This window comes from Tubulanus polymorphus, chromosome 3, assembly GCF_964204645.1.
Source record: "Tubulanus polymorphus chromosome 3, tnTubPoly1.2, whole genome shotgun sequence".
Classification (NCBI taxonomy): domain Eukaryota; kingdom Metazoa; phylum Nemertea; class Palaeonemertea; order Tubulaniformes; family Tubulanidae; genus Tubulanus; species Tubulanus polymorphus.
The window spans coordinates 8426571-8438805 of NC_134027.1; the positions used below are offsets into that span (position 1 = coordinate 8426571).

Genomic DNA, 12235 nt, shown 5'->3' on the forward strand with positions numbered 1-12235 from the left:
TCTAACCACCATTTACGGTAATCAGATCGTTCTAACCACCATTTACGGTACCATCGATATCTTATTGAACTGTCATTACGTCAATAATACCTGTGGTAAAAACATCTCTCCTCCTCAAAACCAAAAACCCTTTGTTTAGAGCATCTCCAATCTCCAGTATGTATAAACAAATTTTACAAAAACGATATCGTTACACGCACAATATAATTTTATTTCCATCAATAAAATTTATCATTATTACATGACTAGAATTTTTTATCTCATAATCATACTTATTTTCTATATTTTATACTATACTAATAATACATGTACCTCTCATCAACATTCAACACTCTGTTCCAGACTTATTCATCATTTACCAATATATTTAATTACATACTGTATTCAACAGCCAATATGGCAACTAAAATCAATAATTATAATAACATCAATCTTGTACCTTCTTTAGGACAAAATATCGCATTCATCATATCAACATCTTACAACAACATCGACGATAGTGTATCAACCCATTGAAAACATGTCACAAATTGTTTGAACATATAGCTCTGGAGACGATGAATAGTAACTTGAGATTTATAAATCACCTGATATACACACGGAACCTTTTGATGAAATGACTGCATCCATATTATTGTCTGAATGTCCTTGGTTCGAGAGTTTCACAGTACAACATTTGTATACAATGTAAGTATTTATAGACATTTCTTTAACCCCACTTCGCCAGTACAGTAGAACGTACTGCAAGTGTCATAAAATCAAGGATGGTCGAAAGTTACACCCAGGGATATAGAGTTTACATATCACGGTGGTGATTTCGAAATATTTTACAAATCGGAGTAAACCTTTAATAAATAAACTACCGTAGACTACAGAGCAACAAACAGTAACGAAGAAATACTTGAGTCAAAAACAAATTTCAGTCAAATAAGCATGTCATGATCCGGTAAAATTTTGGATCGCCTAAAATTTTGCTGTACATGGCAATTAAATTTAGATTATCTGATACAGAATAATAAATTTACCAATAACAACTAACTCCACTGTAAACAGTTCATGTATATGTACATTTTTAAGTACTGGATTAACAGCCGAAGAATATCAATGTTCATGCAAGTATTGCACGCCCCAACCTGTCACTCCACTCCACCGTGCAGAGACTGGTTTAATCAAATCTAGGAAGCCAAAGATATAGTTGTATTCCAGGACTCCTGAAAGAAGGGAAATTGGGAAACTCGTATAGTTTTGACTGAAAATAGGGGTGGGGTGTCTGGTGTTGATAAATTCATAATTCTGAATAATTTGTTTAAGTACATGTATGATCAATAATTATTTTCTTGTTTTCTAGTGCATCCAATTTAGAACATCCCTGAATCCTGATCACAACAATATAAATATAACAGTTCAGGTTCTGGTTTTACAGTTGGATGAAAAGCTTACCCTCACTAAAATTTTCATTTTCAACCTGGATCCAGAGATCCAGATAACATATTTTTATCTGCAGAGGTTTTGCTTTAACATACTGGTTAAATGGAAGTTTTATCATAGCTTAAATGCTACTAGCATTTTCATATCTCTTTACAGCATTGTCATCATTGCTTTAATCAATCGATACGTCATCGAGGGCAACAAGGATTGTCCACCATTAGCATCACGTCGATGCCATACGTTTCGACTAATTCCATTAGGAATGGTCGATCGCCGACCGGGTCGAGTCCCATCAGTTTCATATGATCACCGGTCAACTGACGATCCTGTGACGCCGAAACATCCAGCAGTGTTTGAAACAGTTTCGTATTCTGTTCATAGAAAAACCTGAAAATAATTCATAGTCATATATTCTTAATGCATGTACCAGTAAGGAAATATGCCACATAAGCTTTCAGATTTTTGCTAACTCAAATTCAAATATCATGTACCAGCCATAGGCGACAATGCAACTAAATTTTGTCAAGACAACTTTTTGAATTTCAACCCTGTTCCTCAGTTATGAGGTTATCTTTAAGGTCATGTCATTGAAAAAACGGAGATTTTAGTGCCTAGTTCTGTTGCTAGGTGGAGCACTGGGCCCTTTGCACTGCTGAACTAGACCCCATACTAATGTTATACCCAAGTTTAATCAAGATCAACCCACTATTAACAGAGCTAAGTAGCTGAAATACAGACAGACAGACGGACGGACGGACGGACAGACACACACACACAGACGGACAGGCACACACACACAGACAGACAGACAGCCAGACAGACAGACAGACAGCCAGTCAGACAGACAGACAGACAGACAGACAGACAGACAGACAGACAGACAGACAGACAGACACACAGACAGACACACAGACAGACAGACACACAGACAGACAGACACACAGACAGACAGACACACAGACAGACACACAGACAGACAGACACACAGACAGACAGACACACAGACAGACACACAGACAGACAGACACACAGACAGACAGACAGACACACACAGACAGACATGAAAACATGAATAAGGGTCTTACGGAAGCCCGAAAACCAATATTCATACCAGTACATGTATGATTAATGTAAGGTACATACTCGGTAAATACGTCCTCTTCATCGAGAGCATCAGTTTCTCCAAGTTCTTCTCGAGAAAATAATGACGCAGATCTAAAGAATACACATACGATCAGTGGAATTAAACATCTGCGAAAATGTGCTAGTACTTTAAAATAGATAGATTCTAACCTTTGATTATTCAGTTTTGCTAGTTTGTCACGATCAGAATCACTGACTCGTAATATCTCTTTCAGCGCTGCTGACTGAGCCAGCACGTTTTGATTGTCTACATAAATGTCGTAAAGTTGCGTTTTACATTCAAAGATCTTTTCCGTTGTGCCTGCAAAAACAGATAAAGCACACTAGTCATACATAACATTCAAATAATACTTTCTTTAGTATTCACATCGAACTTACGAAAGACTTACAAGCTATATATGACATTTCAGTTTCTAACGTTTCGATATCGGCCACATTGACGTAGAAATGAGGTTTACATTCTCTGCCTGATAATTCCATCACAGAATGGTTACCAAGGCAACAAGCGCAGTAAACTGTAAGCAAAAGGCATTATTGATAAGTCATTCGACCCGTAAAAAACAATTACCGGCAACAGAGGATATTGAAAAGGTGAACCGCGTGATTACAATTACTGCGATGAACATCTTAGATATTCTATGATCAAACAATACATTTCAACTTAGGCAAAGACAGGAGGACTGCTGATGATATTTCTGACCAGTGAATTAATTACCTCTATAGCATACGACGCCGATGGGCGGTGGTGAGAAAAATAGAATTCTTTTCTGTAACAAAATATATTTCCAAAGTATGAATATTTGTTCGCCGAAGAATTTGATGAACTGCGAAAAACAGCCAGCAGGATGAGTAATCTGAAAAACAGCCATTAATAATCATCAAATGAAAGACGTTAAGCTGAAAAACCCTTCATGTTGATACACGGCCTCGTTTAAACTGACCTTCAGTTCAGGCAGAATTTCACTACTGGGAGTAGACACTGGCGTGTGTAGGTGAATACTATCCGTCGATACACTGGACGCGAGCACTCCTTTTTTATCGTTGTAAAATGCCTTCAATTGCGTGTATTTCCCTGGAATCTCTAACTGATGCCTGTGAAAAAAAACCATACGAGATACAATCAGTCAAACTACTAAAACTAGGTTAGTAACGCCTGAGGTCGATGGAAGAGAAATTTCCTTAAGTAATTGATATTTAGACAGTAATTTTCAATTTCAATTTGAGATAAACGTACATGATCATTGGATTGGGAGCATTCCATAAAAGACATCTATGGTCGAAGGGAGGGGGGTTTGTGAACTCTGTGGATTTTCGTGAATATAGGGAGGGGGTTGTTCCGATGTCTGATGGCTTTTATGTCAAATGGACAAGGGAGGAGGGGCTTAGTGCAAAGTGATTGAAATTTTGCTATTTAGTGTGGATGTCTTTTATGGATAGCCCCTTGCAGGCTAGCCACAAAGCGAAATTTCTTGAAAAATCATAAATTAATGAACATGCCACCATAATACATCAGATGTATTCATATACAATGCACATGATTAAATCATATATTTCTTTATGTTAAATAGATTATAACAGATTTGAATAATTTCGGAGGCCACCACACCTCATCACTCAATGATTGTCAAGTACCAAATGCCAACAGCGAATAAGATATAAATCAGGGATAGAAGAATACACATAAAACCTTATCCACAAAACAGCAAACAAATTTTTGAAAGAGTAACCAAGATTTAATTGTTGTTCAAGAAATTGAGCATTTGATTAGTTTTTTCCTTAAACTGCTGAATTCCATGAATAAAAGATATAGCTATAAACACTCCCGATAAACCATAATCACAATACCAGATCAAGCACCCCAATTTTTTTGTCCAACAAAATTTGCAAAGGAAGGATTCTGATTTTAGAATATCCTAGAAAATCATTTCAGCAATATAATGTCATGACGATGCTCGCTTACAAGAACAAACTGTATTTATTATAAAACGCTTCTAATTGGTCAAATACACCCGGAGATTTTAAATGAAACCTGAAGTAAAAACAAAACACAAAACATCATGTAAAATCATGCCAGAAATATGAATCGATTGACAGGGAATTCAACTAGGCCTATGGCTCTGAAGTTGAGTGTTAATGTATTCTAAACTATAAAAGTGTCTGACTACACGATACGTATGTATATCAATTGCACCGTAAACATTAGAACAATATCGACAGAATACGGTAATAAATCAATACCAACTCTACACTTCAATCAATTCAACGCTAAACTGTGGATGCCAGTCGTAATAAAGCCGAAACATGGTACACCAGATGGCTCACAAAATCCTCAGCCTATGCTAAAACCTACAATTTAGACCTTCACGAAAAAGCAGCGTTCTCCACAACAGTTTAAGAGGCGCGCCCACCACTTTCATTTTTACAACAACCCATCAGAAAAACAGCAACCCCTTTTAAAATATCTGCTGCCTCTACCAGAGTTGATGTCAATATTCTATCTATGCCGATAATTGCTTTGAAATATATCTCGAGCTAATGTGAAAAATAGATTACACCAAAATTTAGCTTAATTTTTTTTTTTTAGGGGGATCGAAAGCCTTGCTACTTCAGCAGCCACAATGTTATACACTTAAGAAGAATGTGGCCCCTTTTCCCACATATGGAGCACACTGAAAAAGACTTCTTCATCAACGCAAAAAACTCCAATTGCCTAGTTTTAAAATTGCTAACAATGAACTCTTTATTGCATTGGTGATTAATATCAGGCTCATAAGATATCTGTAGTAACTGGCAACATCATATAAGGGAACTTTTTAAAAGAATGCAGTCATTCTTTTTAGAGCTAGTTTCATTGCAGATGGGCTGAATTAAACCAGGACAATGTGGCTGGGTTAGATTAGTCCTGATTTTAATCGATGCATAGAAACTTACCGTACTTGAGTTTCAAGAAACTGCATATGTCGGTATAGTAAAGTGTATGATGTCGCCAGTATACCGACAGACTTCATTCTAGCACCTCTTTCGATTTCGCTCTCGACTGGCATATTTTCGAAACACGCCAAACCATAAAGTTCACCTTTTCTGAAGTAGCTAAATTTCAAACAGAAATATCATTAAATTTGAGATAGGCCTAATTCAATTACTCTGGTTCATATGCTTCAATATAACAATACATAAACTTTGAAGGTACATACACAAAATCCCGGTGAAGGGTATGTGAACCACTCGCCATAGCTTTAAATTCAACCCCATCAAGGTCGGCATCTTCTGGCAGGCACCACTCAACCATGTTACCTGTTGTAAGTAAAATATCAACTTGGTCATAACCCTTTGAACGCCTTTTTAGATTTATTTCTGTTAAGTGCAATGATCTTGCATTGAATCCCTATATTAAAATCAAGGCTGATATCTGCAATAACTTAAGACTCAGAAAAGAAATAAATCTGGTAGGCCTAGGCCCAAAAGCCTTATTTTAATACAATGTCAATGTTATGTGAAGTGAAGGCCTATGTAATGTTGAATCAACAACTGGCTCAAATATCTTCATTGATTCAACCTGCACATATCAACAACAATCAATTCTTAATCATATCAGGATAATCAAGCATGTCTTTGGTCTAATGAAAGATTACCAGTTCGTGTGTCGAAAGCTATCACAAATATTGACACTATATAATCCGCATCTGTCAAATTGGAAGCCGATGTACTGGCGCTAATAGTCCCGCGTTCGACCCCATCCTGGTGGCCGGGCAATCCTGTCCTATTTTCGTTATTGTGAAGTCGATGTCTGATGGTATTATCCCTGTTGTTGCCCCGATATTCCACAGAATTCGACTCGAAATTGTCCAAAAGCGGAGATTTCTCATCCTCAGCCATCTTCGACGTTGCCGACTTCCGACTTCACTGCCATCCACTAGCGCATGCGCTGTGATGATGATCTTAAACATTTTTGCCTAAATATTTTCTCTCAGATTAAAATATGATTCATATGTACCCAATTTAATGTTTTTATTCTCAAACATAGATGTAAAGAGATTCATTATATAAATATTCGATGTGAATCTTAAGTTAGTTGTGTGTATAATAAAGTTTTAATTGAGGCGAATCTTACTCGCGCGACAAAAGTGACCTATCCAAAATGAGGCGCACCCCCAAAACAGCTCGGTAAATTTTCTCAAATTTTTCCTGATTTTTTCTTTCTGGTCTACTGATTTGATATCCATCGTCGTTTAAATGATCATTTATCACGAATAGGTAAGGACACGAGGTTTTGAAGCCATCCCGAGGTTTGTCACAGAGCGCCGGAGGGGATCCACAAGCAAGCAAGTTAATCAACCAAAACCACACACCACGGCCGGCGCGGGCTTGGGACTTTGGGTTGTACTCTCAGTGCACATCAGATAATTTGTAAATCTTGTCTCTATGAAATGAAATAAATAGATGCAGGATTAACAGATTATCGTTTTTACAGTACGTGGTGGGCTAAGAATAGCTGCTTGCTGTCAAGCACCTCTTATGGATCGAGTCGTCTCTGCCCACCACCGGGACGCCATGTCCCACCGCTGGGTGTTTTTACTAGGATACCTGGGTAGAGCTCATATTCTGAAGCTTCAGCCCTCTAAAACTGGGCTGGACAGTATTGATGATCAACCCTAAATTAAGATAAACAGTTGTATAACATTTTTGCTTAATTGTCATTTATTTTAGCCATCACTGTCATTGAAGATCCCAGCCGAAAATAATGTATAGACTGCTGATTGCATTTGCTGCGTTGCTACTGGCCGGTTTCGTCATGTATCCACCGCCAAAATTGTCATCACGATTAAAGGAATGGTTGGACAGCGGGCAATATTTCCAGCATAAAGGACACAACATCTTCTATATAGGTGCAGTAACCCAGATGAAGACCTACTTTCAGATTTTAATTCATTTTATCATTTCAAAGATATAGTTCCAAGTTTTCTTTCTATTTAAGTAGTCCTATGCTTTAGTTGGATTTTTCTTATTAAGAATAAGGTTAATGCATGTCAATTCACATTTTAAGTGCTTATGAATAAGTGTAATGATGTAATGATGATGCTTATGTATTTATAGGTCCTCAGCTCCTGAGATCTGATTAGTTTTATCCTGTTTTGTAATTAGTTAGAAGGCTGCTTCATCCTCCCCTGGCAGGGATTTGAACCTAATGGCGTGATCCTGATAACCTAGTTGATTGATTTTTGTTTTGAATCGCATTATAGATATTGTGACCAAGGCGAACTCGAAAGCAGCGAGTAGTGTCATCTGTTTACACGGATTCCCTACATCAAGCTACGACTGGTACAAAATACTGCCAGATCTGCAGAAACATTTTCACCGGGTTGTATTACTGGATTTTATTGGTTTCGGATTTAGTGACAAACCGGTAATCTCAATGATGAAGTGACTTTGATATAAAGGACGAAAAGGAAAGAAATAAAACATTGAAGTTTTTTTTCTTGCAGGTTAATCACACATACAGTATTTTTGAACAAGCTGATATTGTAGAAGATTTGTTAGACAATCTAGAAATTAATGATGTTCATCTACTAGCTCACGATTATGGAGATACCGTTGCTCAGGAGCTGCTTTCAAGGTAAATAAATCTAACAAATACAATATGTCTAAGAAATACAGTATCTCTGCTTTGATGATTCAGGAAAATGTTTTATGAGTAGTATTGAAAGATAAGTTTAAGTATAAGCGGGTTTACAGACACATTCTGATGTTGTTAAGGTTCTTTAGGTCTTATGTAAGGATGTCTATTTTCTCTTTAGTAAAGTTCAATATCTGAATTTTTAGATACAATGAAAAGGACCGATCTAAATCTTTGAAACATACTTATCAGATTCTCAGTGTTTGCCTATTAAATGGAGGTAGGCTCATTCATTACTTTACACAGCCCCAAATAGACAGCTTGGAAATCAATGCCTTGCAACAGATATTAATTAACTGATAAACCACTCATATTTTAATCTAATCACATTTGGCTTCATTCTCTACATTTTGACCATTGTTTTTAGGAATATATCCAGAATCGCATTCTCCGAGACCTATACAGAAGGTAATGTAAAATGAAAATGAAAAAGTATGCTTATTTTTTTGCAGGAATTTATCCAGAGACAAACTTTCCGAGATTTACTCAAAAGGTAGATAACTTTAGAGCAAAAATGACAATCATGAAAAATTGATGAAAATATGAAATGGTCTCACTTGTAGTAGTTGGGGAATTTCCCCTCTTTATCCAGTGGAAATTGAATTACAGTTTCTATCATATCAAATGATATTTCAAAATTATTTTTATGTTCGTATTTGCAGATTTTACTTCAACCTTATATCGGTGCTATCGCAAGTAGATTAATGTTCTTCCAGTCATTTAGATTTAGGTATATTTAACTTGAAACTCATGTGTTAGATATAACTCAGTTCATTTATACTTCCAACTTACAAAAACCAATGAGAAATTTACAAAAAAACATATTCTTATGTTTTGGTCTAGTTTCAATAAAGTGTTTGGCCCTGATACTCAGCCTGCTGATGAGGAATTAGAAGATTTTTGGGCAGCCATGAGGTGGAAAGATGGTCATGCGATTTTTCATAGGTAAGTAATTACATATTTGTGACTGGGTATTCCTATTTTTAGTACATGTATATGGAAAGGGAGTCAAATGCAGTGCGTATAATTCATTCATTTATTGAATTACGTTTTTCTTCAGGTTAATCAAATACATTCCAGAAAGGCAATCAAATAAAGATAGGTGGGTCGGTGTTTTAAAAGATTGTTCAATACCTAGTAAGTTCTATTGAGATATCTACTACATATTTGTTAGAGAAATCTTTCAGTCAACAATGTTCAATAATTATACATCATTTCCATTTTTCAGTAAAAATAATTTACGGTCCAGCAGACCCAGTCAATCCACCCATCAAATTCATCCCACATTCAAAGTAAGTATATTATGGGGTATTTACAGTAATTTATGTAAGGCTAAATATTTCTGTCTCAAGTTTAGGGTACTTCTGAGGAAATGATCAAATATGTGGTAAATCAGCTTCCAGTTCAAAGCAGCTAGTCAATTAACTCTAAACCCACCAAGATTCATGATCTGAAAGTAATCTAAACATATGTACATGTAATAGATACACTATGGTACTTTTGATTTATCTTTTCAGAAATACAGCTCCAAAAGTGGGACTCTATGTGCTGTCAGAGAATATAGGACATTATCCACAGTTAGAAGATCCTAGTGGGGTCGTGGAGGAATACCTGAAATTTTTAACGCCGTTAAAAATTGCTCATACTCAAGCTATGTAATGATTTTGTATATACCGATAATTGTGCTGTAATAGTCAACAGTTCAAATTTTGTTACCTGCGTTGTATGAACATTCACTTTGTCAGTGGAAGAAATAGAATAAGTATACGAGAGATATTGTGTATCAACTCATAGAATAATTCATTTGAGAAGGAAGTATTCAGCGGGATCATTTTAATGCGTATGTTGTTTAAAATGATTATTTTTGTATTGAATAGTATATATTGTGAGACAAGGATTGGAAGTCATGTATATAATAATTAGAGCTGTAAATCAGTTTTGTATCATCGGGATGTATTTTGTAATGAATTGTCGTAAAATAAATTAAACCATTAATGATAACCTTGTATTTGTCTTATGTCATTTGTTTGATTTCGAGTGGATTTTGATTTCTACATACTTGTACCACGAAACACATAGGAAAGGCTAATCTATATGTTATTGTAAATGAGATGACTTGTAGTTAGTAACATCGTTTTTTAAAATACCCGAAATACTGCGAGCGCCGAAATCATGCACGTGGACATGCGCATAGACGGATAATAAGATAAAATCCCACTATGTACAGATTATAAGTTTTTTTGAATCGAGAATTTATTTAATCGAAAAATTAAAAGATCTTACCCTAGAGATCATCGTCAGGTGTGAGATTATGACTAAAAACGAGGGGAGAACAGGCTAATTGGGTGAATTTCTGAGTTTAATTTGATTTTTAAAACTTAATCTGTACATGGGTTTTCATCTAATAGTCCGTTTACCGCGTTTGAGTGTGGATATTCTACTAAGACGGAGATTATCGTATTTTCAAACAAATAGATCTTGATTTCTTGATTAAGTCTCAGTCTATATGATATATATGCGACTTCAAGAAGTGATGTGATATTTCGCATCTCAGACATGCATGCAAATAATTTTACGTAGTTCAGACAAAGGTGGAGCTACAATTTATAAAAAGGAATATTAGACTTATCATTTGAACGGATACATTTTTATCTTATTCTCCGAAAGTTTTTTTTTTGATTAAAATGTTTAGATGCTGGTTTTCGTGGTAGCATTGGAATCGGATGACTTTCCGCTGGATCTTGTCGCTCCAGATGTCGACGAATTAGCATCTGCCAGTGGGAGCGATATTTTAGACTTTCGAATCTTTCGACAGCAGCAACAGAGGACGTTCTTGTAACCTTCTCTGAATGTTGTGTTCATGATTCCATAGACGATGGGGTTTGTGCCGGTGCTCAGGTATGTCCAAATTACCGCGTAACGCATCGCGATGCCAACACCTCTCGTATGGATGTTACTATCAATCGCGGCGACAATTGCGTACGGCCAGAACAGTATAACCATCAGGACAAACGCCGTGAACAGTGAAATAATTGCTTTTTTCGTTTTGGCGTCGATTTTCTCTCCTCTGTTGACTTTCAAACTTGTTGCGCGAATGGTGATGAAAATCTTGAAATAGAAGCCGAATATCGTGAATGTCGGTATCAGAATTCCGAACGCAATTACCAAGTAAACGCAGGGCGTTTTTTGGGTGGGGTCAATTCTACAAATGAGTCCATCGAACGTGAAGAAACAACGTCCACCGAACGCTATACCGAAAATCAAACAAATCGAATAAATCCAAATTCCAACGCATATCAGCAGCACGTTCCTCTTCGTGTAGATCTTCGGGTACCGATTATGGTGGCAGATTTTGAAATAACGGTTGATGGCAATCGCTCCCTGGCCGTAAACAGACACGCCGTAACTGATGTAAGCCACCATCGTCAACGAAAAACATAATGTATCCCTTTCTAGCACTACTGTGTTTCGTTTCTGTAAAACGGTGATCGATATCTTCGAGGAGAGCATCAGCAGGATTAGCACCAAATCCGACACGCTCACCATCAGAATGAAAGTATTCGTACTCGTTCGCAATTTCTTCGTCACGAAAAAAGCCGAAATCAACAAACTATTACCGACCAGGCCCAGCAAAGTGAAGATCGGAGCAATTGCGGCGTGAACCGCTTTTTGAGAAGCGGGCGCTTCCAAAAGATACTTCGTTGTGTTATTCATAATGCCAAAAGTTCATTAAGACTATAATCCTATTTTTCTTACGTGTAACACAGCAAAGCTCGGTAAACAGACTACCAATTTCACGATCACCACCGTTCGAGCGCCTGACATCCGTATCATTATCCCGGTTTCCAGTAATACTATTGTGGAAAGTCTCGTATTGTTTATCAATTGACCTCTTGTTAATTTGATCAGTCTAATGGGCTAATTCAGTTGACTCATCTTTTTGAATTCAATAAAACGAACACCACTATTCCTATATATTCCTGTAAAACG

The 12235-nt window shown here is 36.7% G+C and overlaps 3 protein-coding genes across 7 annotated transcripts; 1 reads left to right on the forward strand and 2 right to left on the reverse strand.

Annotated features, from left to right (window-relative positions):
• Nucleotides 1–200: 200 nt before the first annotated feature.
• On the reverse strand, nt 201–6477 carry LOC141901410 (DENN domain-containing protein 11-like). Of its 2 annotated transcripts, XM_074788622.1 has the most exons (10): nt 6204–6477; nt 5766–5865; nt 5503–5661; nt 4532–4600; nt 3513–3663; nt 3287–3425; nt 2961–3086; nt 2722–2872; nt 2572–2643; nt 201–1815 (listed from the first exon to the last, which is right to left on the reverse strand). In XM_074788622.1, exons 1-10 carry the CDS (start codon nt 6445–6447, stop codon nt 1617–1619), a joined length of 1410 nt encoding a protein of 469 aa, XP_074644723.1. In that variant the 5' UTR covers nt 6448–6477; the 3' UTR covers nt 201–1616. The 2 variants fall into 2 exon arrangements, with proteins under 2 accessions (XP_074644723.1, XP_074644724.1); XM_074788623.1 differs by lacking the exon at nt 4532–4600.
• A 165-nt stretch (nt 6478–6642) lies between these two features.
• LOC141901884 (mesoderm-specific transcript protein-like) lies at nt 6643–10213 on the forward strand. 4 transcript variants are annotated; one of them, XM_074789434.1, is made up of 11 exons: nt 6643–6825; nt 7279–7457; nt 7812–7975; nt 8055–8185; nt 8392–8465; nt 8698–8738; nt 8908–8975; nt 9089–9190; nt 9306–9382; nt 9474–9537; nt 9763–10213. In XM_074789434.1, the coding sequence occupies exons 2-11, from the start codon at nt 7313–7315 to the stop codon at nt 9902–9904; spliced, it is 1008 nt and encodes a 335-aa protein (XP_074645535.1). In that variant the 5' UTR covers nt 6643–6825; nt 7279–7312; the 3' UTR covers nt 9905–10213. The 4 variants fall into 4 exon arrangements, with proteins under 4 accessions (XP_074645535.1, XP_074645532.1, XP_074645534.1 ...); XM_074789431.1 differs by lacking the exon at nt 8698–8738 and adding an exon at nt 8613–8653 and having other exon boundaries at nt 6645–6825; XM_074789433.1 differs by lacking the exon at nt 8698–8738 and adding an exon at nt 8613–8653 and having other exon boundaries at nt 6698–6735.
• A 370-nt stretch (nt 10214–10583) lies between these two features.
• On the reverse strand, nt 10584–12197 carry LOC141902313 (melatonin receptor type 1A-like). Its single transcript, XM_074789978.1, has one exon. The coding sequence runs from the start codon at nt 11957–11959 to the stop codon at nt 10934–10936; it is 1026 nt and encodes a 341-aa protein (XP_074646079.1). The 5' UTR covers nt 11960–12197; the 3' UTR covers nt 10584–10933.
• Between the last annotated feature and the right edge of the window lie 38 nt (nt 12198–12235).